A 27,509-nucleotide genomic window follows, 5' to 3' on the forward strand; every position below is an offset into this window, starting at 1 on the left:
GCTTTTGTGACTAGGATCTCCTTTTCATTGGTTAGGAGGTATACATATAGGTTTCTGTATACATCCTCTATCTGACTGCCTACTGAACTTCATTTATTTTCTCTATTTTCACTTTTGTTTCACTGATTCTTTTTGGAATAACAAATTATTTATTTATTTATTTATTTATTGGAAAACTAGTAGTTTGTATGTCCCGTGAACCATCCCTGAAGTAGTAACTGGCTCACATAGATATTTGACAGGAGCTATTTGACACATTATTCAACATTGAGGTTACTAGTGAGTATCTGGAGGGCGTGTTTTCTATGCTATTCTTGATAAAAATAATAATGATCATTCTTTTGAATGCCTTGTTCAGGGTACTTTTTCTCAAGATTGTTGAGGACACTTTTCCTCATTTTTATGATGGCATTAAAATGGCTGAGCCAAATTGGACCAAAGAGGTTACGAATTTTTGTGGTTATTAATGTGGACTACAGAGTTGGATTATAGGGATTTGAATCCCAGCTCAGCCATTTAGTGCTGGCTGTGGGATCTTTGGACAAATTGCTTAATTCTTCTGAGCCTCAATTTACTTATTGATAAAATAGCGGTAATAATAGTACCTGTCTCATATTATTGTGAGGGTTGAATTAATGCAAATAAGGCACCTAGAAAGTGCTGAATTGGTCCAAGTTATTTGTTTTATTGATATGAGTATTAAATTATTTTTACCCTCCAAGATCATACTGCTGAGATTTGAGTCCAGGGCCATCTGAGTCTCTTCCGGGCTCCTTTTATTCCTGGGCTGGTTTTTATGTTGATGCATGGGGCTGTCTGTAGGAGAAAAGAATTAACAGAGGGAAGGATACTTTTCTCTTCTTGATCACAATCCCTAAGCCAAAGTGGTTTTGTTCTTGTCTCTCTTACGTTATTTCTTCCAAACAAGGGTTCCTTTGCTTAAGGGTGGCACAGCTAAAGAAGTTGAAAAACTGTGGCACCACATCATGATACCATAGATCCTGCAGAAATGACATTTTTGTGTGAACATTTAAATCTTCCTCTCTTTCTTTATATTCTCTGATTAATTTCAGATTGCATGATGTCAAGTAGTGCCACCACCACTGCCAAAACACAACTGCTTTTCCATCAAAGTACTCAAGTACCCAAAGAGTGTGTTTTACCATGTATTTCAATGGAAAAAACCTTTATGGGCTTCCTGCACCTCCCAAATAGTAGCCACTTACACGAAAACAACACATTTTCCTACTAAAATGGATGTAATTTATTCAGTGATCACTAATAATCATATACTATGTAACAAGGAATTGCCTCATTAATTACAGTAGGCTAGGTTACTGTTTACTTTCTAAAACTCCTTCTAAAAGGAGTGCACTTTGGGCATGTGATATCAGTGTTTATGTAATTAAGCTTTTAGTGCAAAAAAAATGTCCATCTCCTCCCCCATCAACTAAAAAAGTGCAAACAGTGCAGGATGATTATCACTCCTGTAAACAATCAGACCAGGTGTACTCTGAGAGGACATCCTAATGCGCAAGTGGTAATTACGCCCCTCCAGAGCCATAGTGTGATGGCCTTCATCTCAGGTGGTCAACGCTTGGAAGGTGTGAGAGATAGAAATTGGTTCTTGTAAATGTAAAAAGAAATGCTTTGTAAGCAGGACTATTAAATGAAACTCCTTGTAAAGTTGAATTCCTGAAATCTGAATGGCTGAATCCCAGGTGACTAGACTATACTAGAGTGGGACTATACTAGATTTGGACCTCAGGATTTTATATCAGAAAGTTGGGAAAGGGTGGCTGTTAAAGACTCTAGGACCTGTGTCAATAATGACTTGGTTCCAATATGAAAGACCATTATTATAGTTTTCAGTAGGATGTTAACCTTTGATCTAGTCTTCCTCCTGATTAGTCCCTGTGATTCTGCTTGCAAATTACACTGTAATTGAATTACACTGTTGACAATTGAAATTGAACTATATATTGCTTAATTACCTCCCTCTGGATGGCCCAGAGCAACTGTCACAGACACTAATTTTGCATGGGGCTTAATTTGTGAACTGACAGGTTCAGTGGCTACTTTGTCAGGCCACTTCTGGCAGGGGACCAGAGAGCCACGTGGTCAGGACACAGAGGGCCACTTATTCCTCTTGGCTGTGCAGGAGGTTACTCATGCAGTTATGTACAAGCAGTACTCATTGAGGAGGAATAGTTAAGAGGAGTCTGTTTTATGACAGTTAAAGAGGTTGCCCTGTCAGCTGCGGCCATTCTGCCAACTCTGATTAGCGTCTGGGTTTGTAAAAAGAAAACAACAAAAGATTGTGCAGGGGCAGAGAAAGTTCTGATCAAGACCAAGATTCTTCACGTCGGCCTATGAATGAAGTCAGTTGTGGTGCTGAAGGCTGTTGAGACTATACTCTGAACAGTCCTTAACTGGTCTTATCCCGGCTTCTCTGAGGTGGAGCCTCATATAGCAGTCATCAGTAACAGACTCACTGTTTCCCATTGCGGGGTGGGAGAGCCCTGCTAGGACTTTGTTCAGAAGAGCTGGAGTGGGGGTTTTAGGAGTGTCTAAGGGGCAGAGCTATTAAAGACTGCCCTTTGTATGAAGAGGTCAAAACTGCTACTGGGGCACCTGCTGTTTGACAGCCTCATTCCATTTTTCCCTCACTGGTAGACCCCATCTCCCAGTCCTTTATGGAACTGTGCCTTGTTTTCCATTCTCTGAAAGAGTGGATAAGGCTGGAACTATGTGTTCCTTAAATATTTGCTATAGTTGTAGGTATAGGAACTGAGCTGCAAAACTGTGTGGGCATCATGTATTCTTGTTTGAAGACTTTTTTCTTGTAATGGTGTGGATGGGTTTTCTTAATTGAGTCTTGGCAAGTTAAGTTTTTCTAGAAATGTGTCCATTTTACTGAGGCTTTCTATTTTGTTAGCATCAAGTTGGCCTTTATATTTTATCTAAAATACTTTCTTAGATTAGAATTATTCTTTAATGTTTGATAGAATTAACATATAAAAGCATTTGGCCTGGTGTTTTCTGTGTGGAAAAAAATTTAAACTACGATTAAATTTCTTTATAAGATGGCTGGGCGCGGTGGCTCACGCCTGTAATCCCAGCACTTTGGGAGGCCGAGGCGGGCGGATCACGAGGTCAGGAAATCGAGACCATCCTGGCTAACACAGTGAAAAATTAGACGGGCGTGATGGCAGGCACCTGTAGTCCCAGCTACTCGGGAGGCTGAGGCAGGAGAATGGCATGAACCCAGGAGGCGGAACTTGCAGTGAGCTGAGATCGCGCCACTGCAGTCCAGCCTGGGCGACAGAGCCAGACTCCATCTCAAAAGATAAAATAAAAATAAAATAAATAATACTTGACTCTTAGAATGCTTTAATTCCCATCACTGTCCCATCTTCCACATTATTTTTGTTTAGTATTCTAGTATCTTTATTTATATTCTCCAAATTATTGTTGTTTAAATTGGCAGCGTTTTGTTTAACAATTTTAACAACCTCTCCAATCATAGTTGATTCTTTCATCCTGCTGCTTTTTTTTGCATGATATAGTTTTCTTCCTTAAAATTTGATAGTCTGTGAGTAATAGATTGTATTAGTTGTCATTTGAAAAATGTCCTTAAGTGTTCCTAATCTTGAATGATAGTTTATCTTATACAGGCTTGTAGGTTGGGCACTATCCATAGGTATTATTTTGTGGTCACAGGGATTTATTGCTAATGAGAAGTCTGGCAATCTGTATCTGTCTTCTGTCTCTGGTTGTTTTTAAACTTCCTGTTTATCTTTGGTGTTCTTCGGTTTCACTGTCTTGTTTCTTCGGTGGACTTGTTTTGATGTATTATTCTTGGGACTCAGTGAGTGTCTTTAAACTGAGAGGACTCAAGTTTTCCATTCTGAAAAATTCATAGCCATTTTATTTGTTGCCTCTGCTTCATCCTCTGTATTCTTCTGGAATTCCTGAAGAATTGTGTTGGACTTTGTTATTCTTTTTTAATTCCATGCTTGCTACTTCTCTTTTATATTTTTCACTTGTGTCTCTGTATGCAGCATTCTTCAGGTCTATCTTCCGCTCCAATAATTCTCTCATCTGCTATTTAAACTGTTAATTTAATTTTTAATTTGTTTCGCTGCATTCTTTATTTTGATTTGTATTTTTTTTTCAAATTTTCCTATTTTTTAAAATCATGCTTTCATTTTCTTTAAGGTTTTTATTTCTTCCTTTTCTCCTTTAATTACATAAAACATATGAAATATGCCCAAATATTCCCAAATAGACAAAATATTCATAATATTCATGTATTGATTTAGTTATATGTTTAAGCACTAATTAAAAGGCTTTCAGTAATTCAAAATGATATGTTAATTTATGAACTTCTTGTCTCATTGGCACTTGGTGTTTTCTTTTTTTTGAGACAGAGTCTTGCTCTGTTGCCCAGGCTGGAGTACAGTGGTGTAATCTTGGCTCACTGAAACCTCCACCTCCTAGGTTCAAGCAATTCTCAGCCTCCTGAGTAATTGGGATTACAGGTGCCCGCCACCATTCCTGTCACTGGCACATCTGATGAAATAATTTTATTCAAGCTTTTTATACTTATCTTTGTTTCTATCATTATAAGAGCTCTTTTTGAATAATCCTAGCATTCTAGAGCAGTTGTAGAGCATTTGAGGATGCAGATTCCTATTTGTAGGTCTGGGATGGGATCTGAGACTCTGTATTTCTAATGAACTCTCAGGTTTTGCTATTGCTACTCATGTGGACCCCACTTTTAAGTGGCAAGGTTTTAGAACACACCATCCTTACTTGGAAGTTGTTTTAAATACAACACTTTTAAAATTCACATATGATGCTGTCATCAGCTATTTCATCTCATGCCAAAGAACTCCATTTACATAGTAAAAGGTTAGACTTTAAAAGTTTATCTTGTTTATATGTCTTAATTGTACAACATATATATTTTGCATGAATGAAGATAAGCTAAGTTATGTTGCAGTGAGAAACTACTGAAATATCAGTAGTTTGAAACACAAAGGTTTACTTCTTGTGCACATTGCAAGTTCTCTGAGATCTGCCAAGAGCTCTGGTCCTTATCATCTTCACTTGAACACAGGCTGATTGAGTCTCCACTATTGCCAGGAGTCAGGGAAGGTGGAAGAGATATGGGGAATTGTGTACTGGCTCTTAGACTTTCTCCCAGTGATACACATAGTTTCTGTTTATTGGCCAAAGGAAGTTATGTGACCATGAGTGACTTCAAGGGACAGAACTGTAAGCCTACTAAGAATGCAAGCAGAGAACAAAATACCTGAACAACCCCAGTCACTACCACATACATACCTATGTGTTTTCAAAAGCAATCATTAAAAGGCTTTCAGCTGCGTGTAGTGGCTCACGCCTTTATCCCAGCACTTTGGGAGGCGGAGGTAGGCAGATCACAAGGTCAAGAGTTCGAGACCACCCTGGGCAATATGGCAAAACCCCGTCTCTACTAAATACAAAAATTAGCCAGGTGTGGTGGTGCGTGCCTGTAGTCCCAGCTACTCAGGATGCTGAGGCAGGAGAATCACTGGGAGGTGGAGGTTGCAGTGAGCTGAGATCGTGCCACTGCACTCCAGCCTGGGTGACAGAGAGAGACTCTGTCTCAAAAAAAATAAATAAATAAAAATAAGAAAAGAAAAGGCTTTCAATGAAATCCTATAACACTTGCATTGTATGTGGTCTTATCCTCAAAAATAATTACTACATCTTCATTAAATTTTGGTTTTCTTCCTTAAAATAAAAATTCTCAGGTGACCTCTATAACCATCAAAGCTAGACTTGATTGAGGTGATCTGCTAGTGCCATGGTTTCAGCTTAAGCATCATTTTAGTGTCACCTGGAAAACTTTTTATTACCCCAGGTCACACCTGAGACCAATTAAATTAGAATCCCTGGAGGAGGCCCAGGCATCTGTAGTTTGTAAAACTGCTCAGGTGACTTCAGTGAGCATTGAAAGTTGAAAACATTTGTGCTACTCTGAATACTTCGTTGCTCAAAATGAAATAGAATGCCCCAAAGAGAAACTTTAGGCTTGACTGTAAGTTGAATTACCCTTTTCTGAGAAATTTGGGGGATAAATCTTGCCTTATATTTAGGCATATCCAGTATTAGTGGTTTATTGTGCCTTCTAAATTGTCCTGTTAATCCCAGGTTTTAGGGTACACATTTTCTTTATTTATTGTTTTTGTTCTATTTTGATTTGTTTCCCACTGTGATTGTAATTTTTTTTACAGGGGATAATTGCGGGGAATGTGTGTAGAGTGTGGAAATGAGCCTCCTGGGAGATTTTGCATTTGCTAATGCTGGGCTTTAGGTGTTGCACTATTCTGGACCATTTTGTGTGCATGTATGTTGATTTCTGGTTTGGGGTTTCAGTAGTAAGTGCATAGTAGAAATTTGGCACTATACCAGTAGTATGCAGAGGCCTGTAGGTTTGATGTCTCACTGGGGGTGAGGGAGGGTGTATATATGTGGTATTATAAACACGTAGGGAGCCCCTTAGCATAGTGCAAGCTTCTCTGCCGTTGGGTGAAATTTTTCAGACCCCTTTATGAAATAGGCAATACTTTGGGGTACTTTCTTTCTATAGGGGTCTCACTTTCAACTTACTGCTTTCACTGGAGACATTAAAACCTCAAGCCCCAACCTCGGTTCCTCCCTATAGCTGGGTATTTTGCCCCGGGCTACTGTAGAGTCAGCTTGAATTAATTTCACTGTTGAGTTCACTCTGTTTCTGGTACCCAAGGTTTTTACTGTCTTTCAAGCTTGGCTCCACATTTAAAAAATAAAAATAAAATAAAGGTGTTATCTTTTTCAGCTTTTCTGTTTGTTCATTGTGGGTAACAGGGACTCCTGGCAGTTGAGTCTGTCCTGTTTCCAGAAGGCTCCCCATTAAGCAGTACATGGCTAGCTTACCAGGAAGCCTGCTCTGGGATTTTCTGAAATGATTGTTCTGTGGAAATACTACCAGGTTTTCCCCCCTTTCACTAATGCAATTATGGAGAGAGGGAAAGCTAATCAATAGCACAAGGAAGAAACCTGTCTGGGTTTACTCACTTCATTTCCTGACCAAATAAAGGCCTGAATTCTTCCATATTGTCTAGCATCCTGTGGGGACTTTCAGAGAACAAGAGAACCTACAGTCCCTGTGCAAACTAAATGTCAAACTTGAATGTCTCACTTACATTCAACAAATTTAAAGTTTAAAACAAATTGTTATAAAAGTAATGAAAATATTGTCAACATTTGTGTATTTTTCTGTATATATACACCGTATACATATATTTATAATTTTTTTTACTGAATAAGGCAAGTATTTCCCCATGTTATTGAGTCTTTAGATAATTGTTTTTTATATAGCTATATGAATCATATTCTTTGTTTCAGAAGTTATTTAAACATTCAGCAATTTGGGGGGATTTTTCCCCTACTTTTTGAAAATTAAGATGCTGCTGAGATGATTCTTATATATTAATCTTTGACTACATGTCTGGTTATATTTCCTTAGGTTAACTTTCTAGAATTGGACTTGCTAGGTCAAAAGCCATGAATATTTTTCCTGTATCTTGCCAAATTGCTTTTCAGAAAGATTAGGCTGGTCTTTGTGTCTAGTAACAGTGTATGAGGGTACCCTTATGAATAGCATACGAGCTTGCCAACATTAACTATCATTGCATTTGCATTTTCCACAATTTACGTAGGTGAAAATTGAATATCATTTTTAAATGTTCTATTTACTAGTGCAAAAACATTTTCTTTCCATATTTTTAATTTTTACTTTTGTTTTTTAATTCTAGAATTACCCACATAAGAACCTTGTGCCTGTTTTATGTGTGAGAAGTGAATTGGGGATTTTTTTTTATTGATAGATAAGGTCTCTCTTTTTTTTTTTTTTTTAATGAAGGCTGTACTGAGCTTTTGTTGTAATTGATATGAGTAGGTTTTTTGGTTTTTTTTTTTTTTTTTTTTTTTTTTTGACACAGAGTTTTCTTCTTGTTGCCCAGGCTGGAGTGCAATGGCACCATCTCAGCTCACTGCAACCTCTGCCTCCTGGGATCAAGCAATTTTCCTGCCTCAGCCTCCCGAGTAGCTGGGATTACTAGGGCCTGCCACCATGCTTGGCTAATTTTTGTATTTTTAGTAGAGACAGGGTTTTGCCATGTTGGCCAGGCTAGTCTCGAACTCCTGACCTCAGGTGATCTGCCCGCCTCGGCCTCCCAAAATACTAGGATTACAGGCATTAACCACCACGCCTGGCCTACAAGTAGGTTTTTCAGGCTGTAATTTGTCTTTTAATTTAATTGTGTTTTTAATATTCCAGAAGTTAATTTTACGTAGTCAGATTTATTGTTCTTTTATGTCTTGCTCAATTGCTCGTGTTCCTATAAAATCTTCCTCTAACTCAGTTTTGATCTATCTTCTCTTTGTATTTCTAGTTCAGTTTTTTAAGCATATAATCCTTGTCTGTCTAAATTTTATTTTTGTGTATGGTATAGAATAAAGATCTTATTTTTTTCTGTGAGAGTAATTCTAGTAACATATTTTAGCAGTGCATGGCAAGTGTCTCTTGATTGTACTTCTCAGAATATTCTCAGCTATTTTTATTGGTTAGTTATTTTACTGTGTAACATAAATTACCCCAAACATAGCATCACACAATAACAAACATTTATCATCTGTTTCTATCTGCCAGGAATTCAGGAGTGGTTTAGTTGGATGGTTCTGGCTTAGGTCTTTTAAAGGGTTATAGTTAAGATATTAGCTGGGGCTACAGTCATCTGAAGGCTTCTCTGGGGCTGGAGCAGCAATCCTTAACCTTTTTGGCACCAGGGAATGGTTTTGTTGAAGACAGTTTTTCCATGAACCTGGAGGGTCGGGGGAAAGTTTCAGGATGAACCTGTTCTACCTCAGATCACCAGGCATTTGTTAGATTCCCATAAGGAGTGAGCAACCTAGATCCCTCGCATGCACAGTTCACAATAGGGTTCGCGCACCTATGAGACTCTAATGCCACCAGTGATCTGACAGAAAGTGGAGCTCAGGTAGTAATGCTCATTGGCCCACTGCTCACCTCCTGCTGTGTGGCCCAATTCCTAACAGGCCATGGACTGGTACCAGTCTGTGGCTGGGGTTGGGAACACCTGGGCCGGAAGATCCCTTCCACAGTGGCTCACTCATATGGCCATTGGTAGAAGGGCTCAGTTCTTTGATGTCTGCTGACAGGTAGCCATATTTCCTTACCATATGGACTTTTCCGTAGGGATGATTGAATGTCCTTATATCATGGCAGCGGCCTTCCCCTAGAGCGAGTGGCCTGATATAATAAAGCAGAAGGAGTCACAGTGCTTTTTATAATCTAGCCTTGGAAGCAACATTCCATCATTTCTGTCATATTCTACTGGTGACACGGAGCAACCATGATATAATATCCACAAATTACGAACATTAAGAGGAATGGGTCACTGATGGCTTATTGGAAGCTGGTTACCAAACTCTTCCTCTGAGAGGAAATTTAGAATTGTATCTCCTTTTGTGTAGATGCTTATTCAATATCATTTTGTCATTTGCATCCCAAAGCCCAATGGTGGCATCTGGAAGTTTCTTCTTCCCTTAGTTTTCTGCCCTGTAACCTTATCTGATTAAATTTAAAATCAAGTGGAGTTTGTCGTCTGAGGCTTTTCTGTCACTGTCATTACCACTAGCTCAGGGACAAAATATTTATCTTTTCACTTCCCTCATCTAGTATTTATTGACTATTGGTTTTGATAAAGTAATAAAAGAAATATAAGTTGCAAAGAAATATAAATTAAAGTTTTTATACATATATACACATATGCCTGTAAAACTTGGCACAGATATATATGTACTCACATACATGTACACACACACACTCTGAATAGTAGGAAAGAATCTCAAAGCTTTAGGGCAGAGAGGGTCCCAGAGAAAGGAAGAGACTTTTCCAAGGCCACACAGTGGTATAAAGTTAATGAAAACCCAGATCTTCCATCCACCTTTTAGCCTGACTCATTCTTCCTACATTTATGAAATACTTAAAATGAAACTGAATGGCTACGTGTTTGAAATTCGTGTATACAGAATGGAGAGGGATTACTCAGCAATGATTTGGAGATTGAAGGTCTTGCTCTGCTTCTGTCCATTTTCTTCCTTGAAGTTTGGCTGTGGCTCTTCCCAGTCCACTCTTAATTGGATTTGTAGGAGCCAGAAAGTGCTGAGCACACATCACAGTGGTGGGTAATTGGGCAGTTTCCTGGCTCCCCAGAGCCTCTGACTTGTTTGTGGATTGTGATCCATGATTCCCTGTATCATGCATTTTCAGAAAGCAAACTGGCAATCAAATGGTAATTGTTTCCATCTGTGTGGATTTCTCATTCCCAAGACTGCCTGGCAAGGAGGAGGTTGGCTCTGAGAAGAGTAAAGGGACCTGGAAATTGGACGTCAGGCCTGCAGCATACCATGGATGCGGTGGCCCCAAGCTCACATTTTCCAGTAGAGTCCTAATTTCAAATCTTTCATCTGGTTGGCCTTATAAATAATCCAAATGCCCTAGAAATTCCACCACCTAAACCATAGTTTCTAAAGTGTTTACTGCTGAAGGAAGCACAGACTTCCTTTGTTAGACTGTTGCCCCAGTTTTGATTTGAAAAATATATGCCTGACCTTATGGAAAGGAGATTTTTGCTGCTGCTGCTGCTGCTGCTGCTGCTGCTGTTAAATGGGTGTAAGAATGGTGGAACAGGCTGGACACAGTGGCTCACATCTGTAATCCCAGCACTTTGGGAGGCCGAGGTGGGCGGATCACAAGATCAGGAGATCGAGACTATCCTGGCTAACACGGTGAAACCCCGTCTCTACTAAAAAATACAAAAAATTAGCTGGGTGTGGTGGTGGGCACCTGTAGTCCCAGCTACTTGGGAGGCTGAGGCAGGAGAATGGTATGAATCCGGGAGGCGGAGCTTGCTGTGAGCTGAGATCGTGCCACTGCACTCCAGCCTGGGCAACAGAGCGAGACTCTGTCTCAAAAAAGAAAAAAAAAATGGTGGAACAGTCGAATTTGGGGCTTATCAAATTAGAAAGAGCTGACCCAATATACCAGATCTCTGAGGACGTTGAAGCACTCTCTCTCCAGATACTCGTTCAGGTATATGTGCAGGCATTTGGTCAGATTCCTTTTCAGTGTCTACTGGGTAGACTGCATGATGCTGGGAACTCGGCTAAATGTAACACGGACCATGGACTCTCTCAGAGACTCCACAGCCCACAATAAAGAGATAAGGTATGGAGATATATATAAATACAAATTTAAGAGCATATAGAGATATATAGGGAATATAAAGATCTCCCAACTGGGAAGATCCAGAAAGATTCCAGTTCACTAAACCCTCACCAAAATGAATATAGTAATTGTCATCTATTGCTGTGGGATAAGCCAAACCAAACATATTGGCTTAAAACTACCATCGTTTCCTTGTAATTTCATGATTTGAGTAGCACTGCAGGTGTGTCTCCTCCCTGTTCCACATGGTGTCAGCTGGGGTGGCTCTTGGGGGCTGGAAGATCCTGGATGGCTTCATTCACATGTCTGTCACTACAGCTGGGAGGGCTATGAAAGGTGGGGCTGTTTTTCTAGCAGGGTAACTGGGCTTTGTTACATGGTGGTTTAGGGTCAAAGAAAGAGTGGAACCTGTTAGACCTCTTAAGGCCCAGGCCCAGAGCTGGTACAGAGTCACTTCCATTGCATTCTGTTGATAGAGCAAGTCACCAAGCTAGCCCAGAGTCAAGATCCATCCCTTTATCAGAGGAGTGGAATGCACACATAGGAATAGAGGAATCTCTGATGGCCAACTGCAATCTATGACATTAATATAAAGAAAAAAATCATTCTAAAAGCTGAAGAATGAGATCTTACTGCCTAAACTAGCAGTTTGTGGTCCTTAGTGAGGACTGGCTGTGCTTTCCCAGTTGTCTAAGTGTGTGAGCTTCATATGTCAGTCCCAAAGGGTATGGTCATCCACCTCTGCATGCCTCTTTTTACACTGTCCAGCCCAAGATTAGATAAAGATGATTTCTGGAAAGTTTACATTGTGAGTGATTCAGCTGGGGTCGAGGTGGCCTTCCAGGTTTCTTTATTTAAAGATGGAGTCTCACTCTGTTGCCCAGGCTGGAGAGTAGTGACTATTCTCAAGCCTGATACTGTGCACTATAGCCTGGAACTCCTGGACTCAAGTGATCCTCCTGCTTCAGCCTCCCAAGTAGCTGAGACTACAGGCATGCACCACCATGCCCAGCTCACTCCCAGCTTCTTATCTGTCCCTTTCACCTTTTTTTCACCACCTTTGCCCTTTACTAGTTCCTTGCCCATGGTGTCCACCCTTCTTACTGAGTTTCCACCTCTCTCTCGTTGCAGGCACTAAAACAGGTGCAGATCTTAGTGATGGTACTTGTGAGGCTGGACTGGCTTCCCCAGCCTCATACATGAACTCCTTCCCGGTGCTCCATCTCATCGAGGACTTGAGGCTGGCCTTGGAGATGCTGGAGCTTCCTCAGGAGAGAGCAGCCCTCCTGAGCCAGATCCCTGGCCCAACGGCTGCCTACATAAAGGAGTGGTTTGAAGAGAGCTTGGTGAGTAGTCCCGTGGCCTGATTGGGAACTACTGGGGAATGTAATGGTGCAGCCCATGGAGTGCCCCTACTGACTGGGGCTGTTGACTCATCTGTACACCTTCCAGCCTTTTCTTCCATCCCACTTTAGCCAACGCCGCAGGGTGGCCCTTCTTATCAAGGAGTATAGAGCCCAGTCAAGGGACTTAAGCCATGTCCTCTGCCCTTCCGTGGTCCACAGTCTCTCTCTCCTGAGGAAATCCAGGGCTAGAGAAGGACAAACATTGACGATTTCACACATACACACATACACCCTCGAATTACAAGTGTATGTTAGAACTCAACTGCTTATTGAGTTCTAATCCCTGGCTGGTGTCTCTCCCCTCAGCTAGATCCCACTACCCCTTATTTCTTACCACAAACAAAAGACTGGTTACCTCATTGATTTAAAAAAAAGCGTGACAAATTTCTTAGGAGGAAATGTTTTCTTATTTTTGCATTTCTTTGGTAAAAAGGCTAAACTTTTAAAAATTAGTTTATTCGTATTCCTCTGTATGGTCTCTAAACTTTTGATTCTATCCTATCTGGAAAAAGAATGCATTTCCCATATACATATTCACATGCAGCATTTTATTTTTGAGACAGGGTCTTGCTCTGTCACCCAAACTGGAGTGCAATGTGGCTTGATCATGGCTCACTGCAGCCTCGACCTCCCAGGCTCAAGGGAATTCTCCCAACTCTTGCTCCCAGAAGTGCACCGCCACACCTGGCTAATTAAAAAAAAAAAAAAAAATTGTGTGTGTGGAGATGGGGTTTCCATATGTTGCCCAGGTTGGTCCTGAACTCTTGGCTCAAACAATCCACCCACCTTGGCCTCCCAGAAGTGCTAGGATTATAAGCATGAGCCACTGCACCTAGCCAGTATTTCACTAGTATACCTAAATTATAAAAATACCACAAAACAGAATTTTGAAGTTTTTTGTTTGTATGAATTTGTGAGGTACATGTGAAATTTAGTTACATGTTTTGTAACACATAGTGATCAAGTCAGTCAGGGTATTTAGGGTATCCATTGCTCACCAAAATAGAGTTTTAAAGGATAGATTAAAAAATAGTTCCAATATTTTTCCCTATACACCCAGAAATCACCTTGAGCCTCTTGGGTGCGCCTCTCCCACTCTAGTCTATTCGTATTCTGTGCTGTTGTTTTCTATTAGGATTTTAGTGTTTTTCTTATCTATTTGAATGAACTTTTATTAGCCGTTTGCTTTATTTGTAGCATATATTTTCCTCACTCTGTTTTTAAATGTTTAGGGAACTTTTTGAGACACAAAATTTTAACCAACTGTACTTCACTCTATCAGTCTTTCCTATTTTGGTTTCTTGTTTTCCTTTTGGCCCTAGCAAGGCCTTTCCCAACCTCAGAACAAATAACTATTCACCTGTATCTTCCTCTAGTAAGTTTATGGTTTGATTATTTTATGGTTAACTCCAGTCCATCAACAATATTTTTTAGTGTTTGGTATAAACGACGAATCTAACTTTTAAAACAGTTTTTGGAAATTTATTAAAAATATTTTTTGATCCAAAGGCAGTTGACATGGTTGTTTTTTTTCAAGATGCGTTGGTAGAAAACAGTTTGCATTCAGATTTGCAGTTTTGTCTTGGGGTTATTTACAATGGTTTAGGGCATGCCTGCCTTTGAAGAGATTTCCCTAAAAGTGATTGCTTTCATAAATCTTCTAGAGTAATTATGGACATCACTAACCTATGAATGGGGAAGCAAGTACTTTTAGGGGGTCAGAAGTTCATATAAACATTCCAAGATGTAAGAGCTGTATGTTAAAGTTTTTATTCTGGACAGAGATAGCCTGTCTGTATTTTAGATCTTGCAGACCTAAAGTCATTTTACAATCGGCACATCCACATTCCACACAAGGTCTTAATCTGTATGGAAATAAAATTCAGACTGGTGAGCAAACTCATCGCGGGCTTTAGATTGACACTTTTAGTTAGAAGTTATTGCTGCTCAAATTTTGGTCTCTGGCTCAGCAGCTTTCTTATCCCCTACTAGCTTGTGAAAAATGCAGAATATGGACCCCATCTCACACTTGTTGAACCATCTCCAGGTGACTCATAAGCACATTAAAGTTTAAGAAGCACTGCTTTCAACCATGGAGACTCAGTTGAATTATTTTTTTAGAATCCCATGTGGATTAGGATTGGAATTGGAACTAATAAGACGGTTTGAAGGATTAGGCAGCACTGCCCAGCGCCTTCTCATGCGTGATGTCTGTGCATCCCTTGCATATTTGCTCCCTTCTCCTCTGTAGACACACTGGCATTGTTACACACCTAGAGTTCCTGCTTGGCCATGACACTGGCCTGACATGGTCCAACTCTGTCTTGTGGCATCTGTATCAGTTGGGATACTTTTTCCAGTAAAATGATGTAAACAATAACAAGATAGACCACTAACAAGATGTACAGAAGACAGACAGTCACAGGGTTAAATAAGTGGCTCTGAGTGACCTCATGGACACTGGTTCTTCCCATCTTTTTGCCCTGCCATCCTCAAGGGGTGGTTTTTGCTCAGGCATATCCCCTAATAGTCACAAGATGGCCACTAGAACCGCAGGCAGCATGTCCTTACAAGACACAACTATACAACTATGTGCAGAGGTAGAGAATCGTTTCTTTAGTATGTTTTTGTTGTTGTTGTTTTTAATCAGGAGGGAAACTCTCTGCAACCCTCTAGCAGACTTCCCATTTAGCCGCAGTGGCCAGGATTTATTCACCTGTGCATACCCTAGCTGCAAGGGAGGCTGGGGAAGCAAGTATTGGCACTTCCATCTGCCATACAGGGAGGTGGCCTCTGTCAGAAAGGAATGACGATAGAGTGGGGGAAAGTGAGTGGCCCTCAGGAAGACAGCTCAGAGTGACTGCCACAAACTTCTGTTAGGTTTGAGTTTACTCTTGTTGACTGACAAATTCTTTCCATGTTTTCTCAATATGTTTTCTTTTTAAACTCAAGTTTCTAAGGAAAAGAATCTGATTGACCCAGTTAATTATTTTTGAGCGAAGTCCTCCAGATCAATGAAGAAGTGTTAAGTGTAAAAGAAACAGGCATTAAAGACTTTTAATTTATTCACAGCTATGGATGCACACCTTAGATCAGGTGTCTACCCCAGAGTGAATCAACTGTTAGCAGAGGGGAGGGATTACGTAGTGGAAAATGTGGTCTTGTACTGCTGCTGCTCATCTGGGACTGCAGACCTTCTGGCACTGGGGCATCTGTGGTCCACCAGAAGAATGGACTGCTGAGAAGCAGGGCTAAATGTGGAGGAGTGGTCCATAGTTAGAATAGGACAAATACCAGATTAGTCCTGGGCTCTCTCTTTTGTGTCTTACATGGAAAGGACACTCCTAGTCCTAGTGCCTCCTATTGGGCAGCTGTTTCTTTGTGGCAGGGCTGGTTCCTCTTCTGCTGGGTCCTGGCAGAGCTGAAGCACAGCTGGGCCAGCACAGTCAGCAGCAGTAGGAGTGCTGTTGGTCAGGACTCTGCCTGGAGATGGGTATAAAACAGAGCAGACTCGTTGTAAAGGCCAAGTGGAGCAGACCTGCCCAGGAGTCAGTGGCACTCGGTTGTGAGAGAGTTTCCCATGCTCTGGGCTCTAAACTAGCATCCTGCCCCTTGACAGTAGGTATAATGAGGAGAAGTGGGCTCCGGGCCTAGAAGGGCATGTGCGAGGTTTTCTTAATGGGGACACCCTCTGGGGCTTCAGTGAGGCAAGGAACAAAGGGCCTGGATTCCCTTGGTCTAGGAGCAGTATTTCCTCTGGAAAGTTGGTGAATGAGGACCTTGTATAGAGGGTATCTTGGGGTCTAAGATGAGCTGGGACCTGGCCTGCAGAGGAAGTATTTGGGAGGCTGTCCTGCCTGTGGTGCAGCAGAGCAGTGCTACCCTTAGGAGATGGGAAGGTGGTCCTTTATAACTGGAAGACAGAGCCAAGCTCAGGGTCAGTGCTCATGAAGGATGAAGCTGAGGCCTTGGCTGGAAGGCTGAGGCAGCTCTGTTGTGATGGGAACAGAGCTGAGTTCCAGAAAGGGGCATCCTCCTTCTTCTCTGTTTACTATGGTGAAATGTAGGATGATGCCCTCAGGAGGGTGTGGTTATTTCAGGTCAGGAGCCCCAGAACTCCACAGGTGGTCCTGAAGCCCGGAAATGGAAGCAGTGCTCATCAGTGGCCCTGGCATGTACTGACATGTACTCATCAGTGGCCCTGGCATGTGGTACCTGGCCCGGGCAAGAAGGAGCTGGTACAACTGTGACCACTTCCAGGATTTTGGCTGTGCCTTGAGTGGGGCTTTCCCATAGTCTGAAAGGGGTGTCTCTACCCCTCCACACCTGCTTGGCTTGGCTGGGTGGTTGGCTGCATAGATCTACACCTAGGTTGGGTGGTGGAAACCTTAGACAGGTTAGCCAGCAGATTCAAGTGGGCTCTACAGGGCTGGGAATAGCCAGCTAGCTGGGAGGAGTAGACCTAGGCTGGTACACAGTGTTGATTCGTGTCCCAGGTCTTTGGGTGATGCCCAGAAGATACCAGAGCCAGTAGAGTCTCCATATGAAGTAGCTATGGGTGCTTCTCTAACAGTATGTTATGTATACCCTTCATCTCCTACCTGCCAGCTAGTCTGTTCTGCTGTTTAGCACACTGGGTATGGGCCAAGGAGATTCTCAGTGAAGTTTCAAGATGAAGCCAGAGAAGGGGTAGGCAAACCCAGCAGCAAAGTGAAGGCAAATCAAGGAAGAGCTCAGGCTCAAGGGTGAGGGGTGGTTGGCAGAGAACCCATAGAAGGGTTATACTGTAGGCCCTGTTTGGAACTGGGGTACATGGAACCCAGCAGGAACCCAGGGTTTTCTTTGCAAGGTTGCAAGAGTCCTGGTCAGTGTGCTTGAGTAGGTGAAAGCAAATTGAACCAGGGTGAGGGAGTATGGAAGGTAGGAAGGAGTTAAAAGGCCAGGGTTCTACCCTGGCCCTACTACTCATATGAGACTCTTTTTCACTTCTCTGGGACTCAGTTTCCCTACTGGAAATGACAGCTGAGTTTGAAAGTGTCTGCAAGATCTGGCCAAGCATTCCAATTCTGCAGTTTGTTCTAGGAGCTATATGGAGTGGTCTCTTTGTAAGCACCGCCTTTGCCTCCCTCAGTCTTGACCTCTTGAGTTCCAAAGTGTGGAGACAGGTTAGGATCCTCTCAGTTTACTGCTGCCCTTATGTTAGAGCTTGACGGAGGCCCACATCTCAACAGTGGAGAGACAAATCTGTTTACCATATTGAAAAACCTGAAGAATTGCCCTCCTGAATGAGCAGCCTCTGCTGGCCCCAGCTGGGTAAGTGCTCACCTCTGACAGCCCAGCAGTCAGTTCAGATGCCCTCAGTTACCTTTTTAACTAGTTTCCCAAAAAACAAAGAAACCCAGACCCAGGCTGGGGAGCACAGCCACCCACCTTCTCAGCTCCAAACCACCTTGTCACAGATGGCAGCTTCTTCAGCTCCAAGCTCCTCAAACAAAGCCCATACATTACTGCCAGATCCAGCTTGCAATCTTTCATTCTGTCCAAAGTAGCAAATCTGTTTACCACATTGAAAAGCCAGAGGAGTTGCAAAAAAATGGTGGAGAGAAAAAGTTGTTTTGTGAATTATAAAATGTGAGCTTGAATTTTTTTACCATGTGATTCATTTCTGTATCTCCAGAATGGAAAACAGAAGATAGTCAGGATACATGTGTGTTGAACATTTTAATTTTGAAAAGTTACAGAAGGAGTTTTATAGGTAAACCTTTTCCTCTGGATCTTAAGAGGAGGGAAAATTCGGTGCTTATTTTTCAAGAAAAAAAGTAGAGCCTGTTTCCAGCATGTTTTCTTACCTCCCCTGTGACAGGTGTGAACTTGAGTGAGAGATGAGAAAGGAATAGGTGTCCATGCTTTCTTTCTGTGCTCAGGTCCCAAGGGGCTCCGGGGCCGGGCTCCCATGGCACCAGTGGCGGTTCTTTGTCCCTGTGCAGTGCTGGAAGAAGCCACTAGGTGGGAGTCAGGGACAAATGCTGGGAAGTGAAATCCCAAAGAATGAGGTACAGCATGGGCTTTGTATGAGAAAACAACTTTTTATTTTTCTCTTTTAGACAAAGATAACATAAGCATCTCTCATTACTGAAACTGCTTAACTGCACCTGGGTCTGCTGGCAAAGACAATTCTTTGCCATTTTCCTTAGAAACAGTGGACAAAGGGCAGTCAAGGGAGGGCTCCACTGTTTAGGGTGGGGGAGAAGAGACAGGGCTGGTCCTGGGAGCATAGACCTGACCTTCCCCTGTGGATATGAAGAAACCTCTCCAGATTTCTTGACTGCAGTGCCTTCTGCTGGGGTGCTAGTAGGATGGCCCTTTCCATTCCTGGGAGCATTTCCTAGCCCACAGTGTATGTCATGCCCTGCCCTAGAGAAGCTTCCTGTCCCCTGGGGGATTTTGAATGCCCTTTTCCTGGCACAGCAGCCAAGGGGGCCTTCAGCCACTGCAAATTTAGCAGTTTTAATTTTCCTGGATCTTGATCCCTGCCCCCTAAAGTAAATTTACCCTACTAAATTCTAACAATCCGGCTCCTTTCAGACCTGACCTAAAGAGACTATTTCAGCCTCTAAGAACCAATGTTTATAAATGACCAAGAATGTGCAAACACTGGTGAAAGAGCAAATAAATCCTTCCCCACTAAATTTCCTGCTTCAGGCCCAGGGGCCATGGTGGACGATGTTGCCAGGTTAGCATAACTTGAGGTCTGAGCATGTGGACAACCACTTACTCTCCACCCACAAAAGAAAAACCTGCCAGAGACACACTACCAAGAGCCTTCTGCCCTTTCAGGTACCTGCTAGTGGGCAGGCAGGCCTCCAGGGAATTTATGCTTCTAGGCAAGTTTGTTTAGTAATTAGGAGGTTTTTGTTTTTGTTTTTTGTTTGTTTGTTTGTTTGAGACAGAGTTTTACTCTTGTTGCCCAGGCTGGTATGCAGTGATATGATCTTGGCTCACTGCAACCTCTACCTCCCAGGTTCAAGCAGTTCTGCCTCAGCCTCCCAATTAGCTGGGATTGCAGTTGTGCACCCCCACGCCGGTCTAATTTTTGTATTTTTAGTAGAGACAGTTTCACCATGCTGACCAGGCTGGTCTTGAACTCCTGACCTCAGGTGATCGACCCACACCTCGGCCTCCCAAAGTGCTGGGATTACAGGTATGAGCCACCATGCCCGGCCTTGAGGAACTTTTGAAAGCAGTTTCCTAACTTCTTACTCCTCTAAGTGTTGTCCTGGGACCAGTAGTACGAGCATCACCTGGGAGCTTGTCAGCAGTGCACAACAGCAGGCCCCATACCCAACCTACTGAACCAGAATCTGCATTTTTACTAGAACCCCCTCGGGTCCAGGCAGTTCATTCTGGATGGGGAAGCACTGTTTTAACCCAGGGGTTAGCAAACCATGGCCCACACTTAGCCTGCTGCATATTTCTTACCCTCATCAGCTAAGAATAATTTTTACATTTTTCAAGACTGCAGAAAAATCACAAGAATGTTTTGAGATGGGAAAATAACATAAATTCACATTTTGGTGTTCATAAATAAAGTTTTACTAGAACACAGCCACACACTGGTTTTGGTGTTGGCTGTGGCTGCTTTTGCACTGCAAATGGGAGAGTTGAGTATGAGAGAGACTATATGGCCCACCAAACCCAAAATATTTACCATCTAGCCCTTTACAGGAAAAGCCTGGTGACCTTTGTCCTGATCTGTTTTGGAAGTGCGTTCTCCATGCTTGTGTTCTGTGGAGGCTTGAGCTGCAGTGGCCAGGACTTCCTCCACTGCGCTCTTCACTCCCTTCCCCCGCTTCTCCTTCTTACTAGCAGCGGGCCCACTGTGCACCATGTCTGTTGAAGAACACAAGTTTGTATCTGACTTATGAGGATTTATGAGGGAGTGTCCTAGCAGCTGCCACCCATGGCCCAGAGGTGAAGGCTCAGGGCTGAGCGGAGCCCAGGATGCCTGTAGGTGATAGGTCAGTGGAACGGCATGTGACCATGAGATTCCTCTCAGTTTACAGTTCTGCCTGATAAGATGCTGCTGACTTCTGGTAGGCAGCTGGAGTAACACATCAGGGGACCTCAGCTCCTTTTTCAGCCATTCCCTCAAGTACTTGGAATTCCAGCCAGGTAGGTGACAATCCTGGAGTTCTCTTCTAGACCTTAGGACAGGGGTGGAGCAAGCTATAGTGACTTTCCCCAGCAAACCTGACCACCCTGGCCTCTTAGCTGTGTTTTCACTCCCAGAACGCTCAGCCTCACAGTCTCCTGCCGTTTTCCCATAGCTGACTGCTGCATATTGCAGGCAGTAATGAGTCTGGTTGTAGGTGAGCAAAGTACTTCCAGGAAGGCCCTGGGGGCTGTTAGGTCACTGTAGTGACCCCTATTTGTGTACCCTTTGTGCTTCCTGAGGACTTCTGTCTTCAGGGATGGGTCCCGTGAGTCTGAGACACCACCTCACAGGAGCAGTGTAATGGGAGCAGGAAGCCCAGGCACCCGAGCTCCCAATAATAAGGACAGCCTAGACCTTTGGGAGTAACTACCTAGGCCAAATAAAATCTGGGCCTCTAGCCTTTTGGGAGTCATGGACTGTTCTGATAATCTGACAACTCTTTTTCAGAGAAAGATTTGTGAATACAAATAGTGGTACTTTGTATATATTTGGTGAACATATTTAGGGGCTTTTCTGATCCCTGGAATTCCATCCGTAGATCAAGTGAGGTGCCCTGGACAGGATGGACTTCTAGGGCAGTGGTGCAGCCATGGGTTTGCCTTGCCAGGCCAGTGATGAGGGAGCCACGACAGGGACCCAGCTGCCCCTGGGGGTGGGGTGAGTGAGGAGGTACCTTAGCTTCTCAATCCATCCCATTTCACTCAGCCCCTCCCGTTTTCCCCCTGCCAACCTGCTCCTAGGTCTTTTGGGGTGTTAATTTGTGATTTTTGAGTTGAATTACAATGTAAGTAAAATGTACTTTGGTGTTTAAGGAAAAACAATGCTGAGGTAAGACTTGCTACTTGAGTATGCCATAAAAATGTCAAGAATTTAACTGCAGTTTATCTGGATTCTTCCCTACCTTCCTCCCTTTTCTGTCCCTTTCTCTCCCCCACTCCGCACCCCCCACCTTTGTTCATCACACATTGAGTTGAGCTAACAGAGGAAATGGGTCCTGTCTTTTCCTCTTTGTGTCAAACATCTTTACCCTGGAGACACAGACCTTCAAGTCTCTTTTCTTCCAGTAGAATTTTAGTCTTACTTTACCAGTCTTATCATTTGAGCCTTATTCTTTTATCCAAAAAATGTTTAAATTCATACTGTGTGCTAAGAATTATAGGCATGGAAGTAGGAGAAGTGAGTTGGAAATCAGACATACTTCTGACAGTCTGGCGCAGTAGGGGTGATCTGGTGTGACAAGGTCAGTGATGAAGTAGAAGGGAACGCAGGTGCTCAGGAGGGGATAGAAGAGGGACACCTGAGTCACAGCTCTGTGTAAGCTGGGAGTGAGCAAGGCTGATGAGAGCAGCCATGTTGGCCACCTTTCTCTTTCCTCCTCTCTTGTACCAGAACCTAAGGGAGAGCACTGTGCTCATCCCAGGAGCGTGGGGGATTGTCTACCATCCTGTAGAGGCTGGAACTCTGCACCACCTCTCCCTGTCCAGCTCCCAAATCAGCTTGTCTACCTCCTCTTCCTTGGAGTCCTAGATATACCTTTATTGCATACCATGTGGTAATTCTTAACCCAAGGCAGGAAGTTTTTCGTTTGCCTTGGATGCGGGGAAAATGTGTATTGACTGGATGAATTTCTTTATGTGACTTATTCAGGCTTCTAGACAGAGATAAACCAACCTACTTACCCCTGTACCTTTAGAGATATTCTTCCTTGGCAACATCCTGCCATAGCGTGGGCAGGGAACCTGGGCTGGGTGGGTCACACTGTGCTGTGGAGCTGGGCCAGAGGTAAGGAGCAAGGGGCTAGAGCTCAGCGCATGGGTAGCAAAGCCTGCTTTTCCTTTCTGGCCTCTGTCTGGGTGTGTCTCCAGGAATTTACTTCTCCCCTCATGCCAGCTGCTGGCTAGAGCTCTCCTCCTTGCTGCCTCTGTGATCTTTGTGGGCTGGCCCAGCCTGCTGGGGACTGTGCTGCCAGGCTTGGTTTCTACCCTTTTGGGCCCTGCTTCTGGCCCTGGTGGACACTGAAGCCATGCTGAGGGACATGCTGACACCCAATAGGGACTTCTCTTCAGACTGGGCGTTCCAGGAAACCCTGGAGGTGACCCCCAAGGGACCTGGGAAGGCCAGGGCAGTCACAAGATATGCATCTGCAAGTCCTTTGCCACAGCAGAGCTCAGGGCCTTGCATGTAACCACAATTCCCACCGCACCCACATCAAAGGTCACTTTCATAATCAGTCATAGCCAAAGGCCACACATTAAGGGCTGGGCAAGGGAGAAAAGCTGTTTTTAGCGGGAAGCTCTCAAAGGAGATGGGAATATGAGGAGGAGGTGGGGGCTGGCATCTAGGGAGTGCTGGAGGGGCCACCTGGAGAGCCCGCATGTGACCTGCCCTGACAGGAGGAAAACAGCCACAGCTCCAGGTCTCCCTCAGCCTTTCCAAGGCCCCTGTCTACCCAGCACTGCTCCCTGAGTCTCATGGAAATGCACATGAAGCAGCCTCAACCTTTCCACCTCCTTGGTTTGTAAAGCAGGTAGTCCAGAGTGGGGGACAGCCAGAGAGGCAGGACCCTCCAGTCCTGGCCCCTGTCCAGAATGTGGCCCCTAGGGAGCCCCGGCTCGTGGCCAACAGCCCAGGGCCAGACTCCCCTGAGTTTGCAGCATTTGGTCTCTAATGGATGGTACCACCAGCGCCAAGGACAGCAAACGCTCTGTGCAGGGCCCATCGCACAGCAGGACCAAGAACCCAGACTGGAGCTGCTTCTGAATCTGCTCTTTTTTGGAAACAACAGGCTTTCCTCGGGGCACAGCCTGTCACTCGCCTGGAAAACGGGTAGGCGTGGGCTTCAGGGTGGGGGTCAGGCTGTGTGTGGGAACCAGCGAGCTCCTCCAAGAGCAGCACTTATTTTTAGTCTTCTCCCCAGTCCCAAATAAACTGAGAGCAGCTGGGAGCCCTGGGTAAATGCAGAGTGAAGCAGAGACAGGAAATCGGGGCTCTCAGTAATGAGTTCCAGCCACTCCAGAAGGGGGAAGCCAGACAAGGAATTTTCTTCAGGACTGTTTCCCTCTGGCAGGCTCCGGTATTATCACTGAGAACGGTCCCGTGTGTGTGCGCTTGTGTGTTGTGTGTACAACTCCTGTCCAAGTCTTCTTTTTCCCCTACCTTTGTGTTACATTTGATTTCTCCTCAGGGCTCTGAATCCCAGTCCTGGTGCGTGTGTGTGTGCATGTATGTGTGTGTGTGTGTTTGTTGGGGTGGTCGGGGAGGACACTGGAGCAGCGGGCTCTTCTCTGAGTCGCTGTGTGTCTGAAACTGTCTAGGGAGAGGCTGAAGGACGCAGGCCAGGGAAGTGGGGAAATTTGAACACAGCTTGGAGTTCTTGAGTGGGGGAGGGGGCAGAGGCAAGGAAGAGGAGAGAACTTGGTTTCCAGCCAGAAAAAGGGCTTTTTCCACCAAGGCATCTAACTGCTGACATGGGTGCCCAGCATGGATGGGGACATTGATGTTTACAAGCATTTCTCGTGGCTGAAGAGGGTAAGTGACTGGCTGCTTTGTCTGGGTCTCCGTGGAGATGAGTGAGGGGGAGACGCTTTAGGGTGTTTTTGGGGCTGTGTGCGTGTGTGTGGTAGGGGGAGGTATTGTCCAGCAAAGCCCTGCTGTGGCCAAGTTCTTCATGAGAATCTAATTATAGACACCAGGGAGAAAACAGTCAGCTGTCTTTGTTTCTCCACTGACATTCTAGTGAATGAGCCTCTGTACAGAAAGGCAAGAATGGGGTGAGGAAAGTTGGTTATTTTAACTTTGGCACTTAAACAGTCAGAAGCTCCAGACACCGTGACCAGAAAAATGTGCCCACCGCTTTTCAGTTTGAGGATGTAGGGAGGAAGCTGCTGCCTTTTTAAATGTACTGGGTTCGGAAGTTGTTTAACTCATTCTCACTGTGATGTTATCCGGTGGAGCACACATCTGCTATCAGCAGAATGAGCTTCTGCATTTCCGGAGGAAAGCTTTCAGGGAGTTCTCTTTTGAATGCTCTGAAGCTGAGGGTTTATGTTGCAAGTTGTTCATGCCCTTTCTTTAGAGGACAAACCTGAGTGTGTGGTATGAGCAAGGAATGAATGGACGTTGGGGGCTGGAGTAGCATCGTACTCCTAAGGCTGTTTCTTCTTTTGTGGCTGCCTTTAAATTGGCTAAGATAGGTATGAATTGATTTTCACACTAAGGGATTTTAGGCTGAATGTTTTTCAGAGGCAGGAATGGCAAAAGCAGCTGACAGGTTAGAAATTTGACATTGTAACTGCAGAAGGACAGAAGAGCCAGGAAGCATCCAGTTCAGAAGGGACATGCAGATGCCTGGACCTCGACTCCCAGACACTGGGCTGGCTGGCTTTTGTGTGAGTGCAGCAGCACTCCTTCAGCAAATCTTTACTGAGTTTGGGTACTGGGTGTATGGTAGTGAGCAAAATGGAACCAGTCTCTTGTGGATCTTCTACCTAATGCTGGAGATGTAGGTGAAACAGTCCCAGGAAATAAACCTCAGATTACAAACAATAAGTGTGCCTGGAGGAAGAACAGAAGACAAGGGACTGCTGTTTTGATGGACAAGGGGTGGGGGATTGGGGGGAGTGGTCAGGGAGTTTGAGAAAATTACACTTTGCTGAAAACTGAAAGAGCAGTAAAAATGAGTCAGGTGAAGAATGGGGTGAAAAACATTCCAGGTAAAGGGGATGATGTATGCAAAGGTCCTTAAGCAAGACAGAGTCTGCCAAGTGTCCAGATTGAGGGAGAGCTCGTGTGGCTGAGCACGGTGATGGCAGGCAGAGGTGGGCAGACGCCAGATCACGCAGGACAGTGAAGGCCACCGTAAGGCTTTTGGGCGACATGGTTTGTGTGCTGGGGGACTTGTAGCAGGGAAGTGACATGGGATACATTACGGCGGTCCAATTTGTATTTTAAGAAAATTACTCTAGCTGTGATGTGGTATATGGTAAGCTATGTTGGGAAAAGTGAGGCAGCTGAACACAATTATAGGGCTGTAGGGCTTGAAGAGATCGGTTAGTACAAACCCCTCATTTAACAAAGCCCAAGATGGGCTAAGAACCTCATGGTATTAGTGTCATAGCTATTAGTGGTGCAGCCTGGTCTTGAACCCTGTTCTGTATCTCCCAGTCTAGTTCTCTTTATTCATCTTCTCTGCCAAGTATGTATAAAATTATTGCTTTAGAACCCAGCAGAAATCCTGTCTGTGCCCAGCCCCTAGGGCATCACAGTCACCAGAGAGCATGCTGAGATGACCAGACGTTTTGGGAAAGGTTTGCATCATCTTACGTTTTTTAAAAGTCCCACTGGGGAGATACTGGCAGGAAATATGTAAGAAATGCACTGTCCATCAGTTGGTCCTTCTTTCCCTGTATTCCAAATGAAACTTTTAATCAAGAAATCCCTTCAGCCAACATGTGCCTAGGATTGTCAGAGCCTTGTCCCAGCCCCTGGGGCAGATACTGTAACTCTGCCTACTACAGGAGAAGTTCTGTGTGCGGAAGAACTAATTTTGCATGTGATGCAATGTAAGAAGGCCCTTCTTGTCCCAAGACCCAGGGTATTCTGGCTCCTGTGGACAGTTAGAAGTTTGCTTAGGGAAACTTTAGGTAAGGAGACTTTAGAACCCCCCAGGATGACTCATAGCAAAACAGATATTTTTCTTCTACTTTTAGAATTTTAAAGAGCATTTTACAAAAGCAAAACTCAAAGTGTTAGACATTTCACAGGCAGTGTGAAAGAGTATTTTCCCTATTCTCTACCCTAAACACTACTGCCAGATTTTTAAAATCTTCTTTGAAAAAAAAAACAAAAATAAATTCCGTTTCATCCTATGACCCTGATGATGAGCCCCCCTGAACTCACCCTTAGTCTGGAAGAAAAATCTCAGGCCCTTCAGCTTGCTTGGCCTTTGAGACCATTAGCAGTCCCACCTTAACTTACCTTTTTAGTTTTATCTTTTGTATCTACCCTGATGAGCTCCCAAGTGTATTTCTTCCCTTTTCTGAGCTTTTACCCCAGATGACCACCTCCTATCTAACTCTCTTCCACTTTATCTGACTCCATCCAGGCTGTCTTTTCCCAGGAAACCTCTGCTGGCCCTCCCTCCCCACCTCCTGTAGCCCAGGTCTGCAGCACTTCCCATCTGCACAGCTCACCCACCCTTTCTCCTGTGCTCCCTTCAGCTGAGGTGGCATGGAGAGCTGGTTTCTCTGAACTCATGTTTTTGAAGGTAGAAACACTGTCATCTTCATTCTCCTTTACAGAGGGCATAGATTCTGGAAGAAGAGGTACCTGGTGCACAGAGCAGGAACGCTTTCCCTTTGAGCAGTCCAAGGTGGTAGTTAGTGTCTCAGGGCAAAGGGGAGATACCTATGGTCAGAGAGGCAAGGAACTGGAGGAGAAATATTTGCCCAGGAAAGAAACCTTGCTCCAGGGTCCTTGTGGGATGGGATAGTATATAATATTATATAGATACTATAATATTATATAGATATAATATATATAG

General features: G+C 43.9%; 1 protein-coding gene across 2 annotated transcripts in view; it reads left to right on the forward strand.

Moving 5' to 3' along the window:
- Window positions 1-27,509, forward strand: part of PPFIBP2 (PTPRF interacting protein, binding protein 2 (liprin beta 2)) — a 146,656-nt gene that overhangs the window by 39,105 nt on the left and 80,042 nt on the right. For both annotated transcript variants that reach the window (XM_011971666.1, XM_011971667.1), the window contains exon 3: window positions 12,479-12,693. In XM_011971666.1, coding sequence (XP_011827056.1) covers window positions 12,479-12,693 — 215 coding nt within the window. The remainder of the gene's footprint in view (window positions 1-12,478; window positions 12,694-27,509) is intronic.

Source organism: Mandrillus leucophaeus, unplaced genomic scaffold (assembly GCF_000951045.1).
Source record: "Mandrillus leucophaeus isolate KB7577 unplaced genomic scaffold, Mleu.le_1.0 Scaffold1237, whole genome shotgun sequence".
NCBI lineage: Eukaryota > Metazoa > Chordata > Mammalia > Primates > Cercopithecidae > Mandrillus > Mandrillus leucophaeus.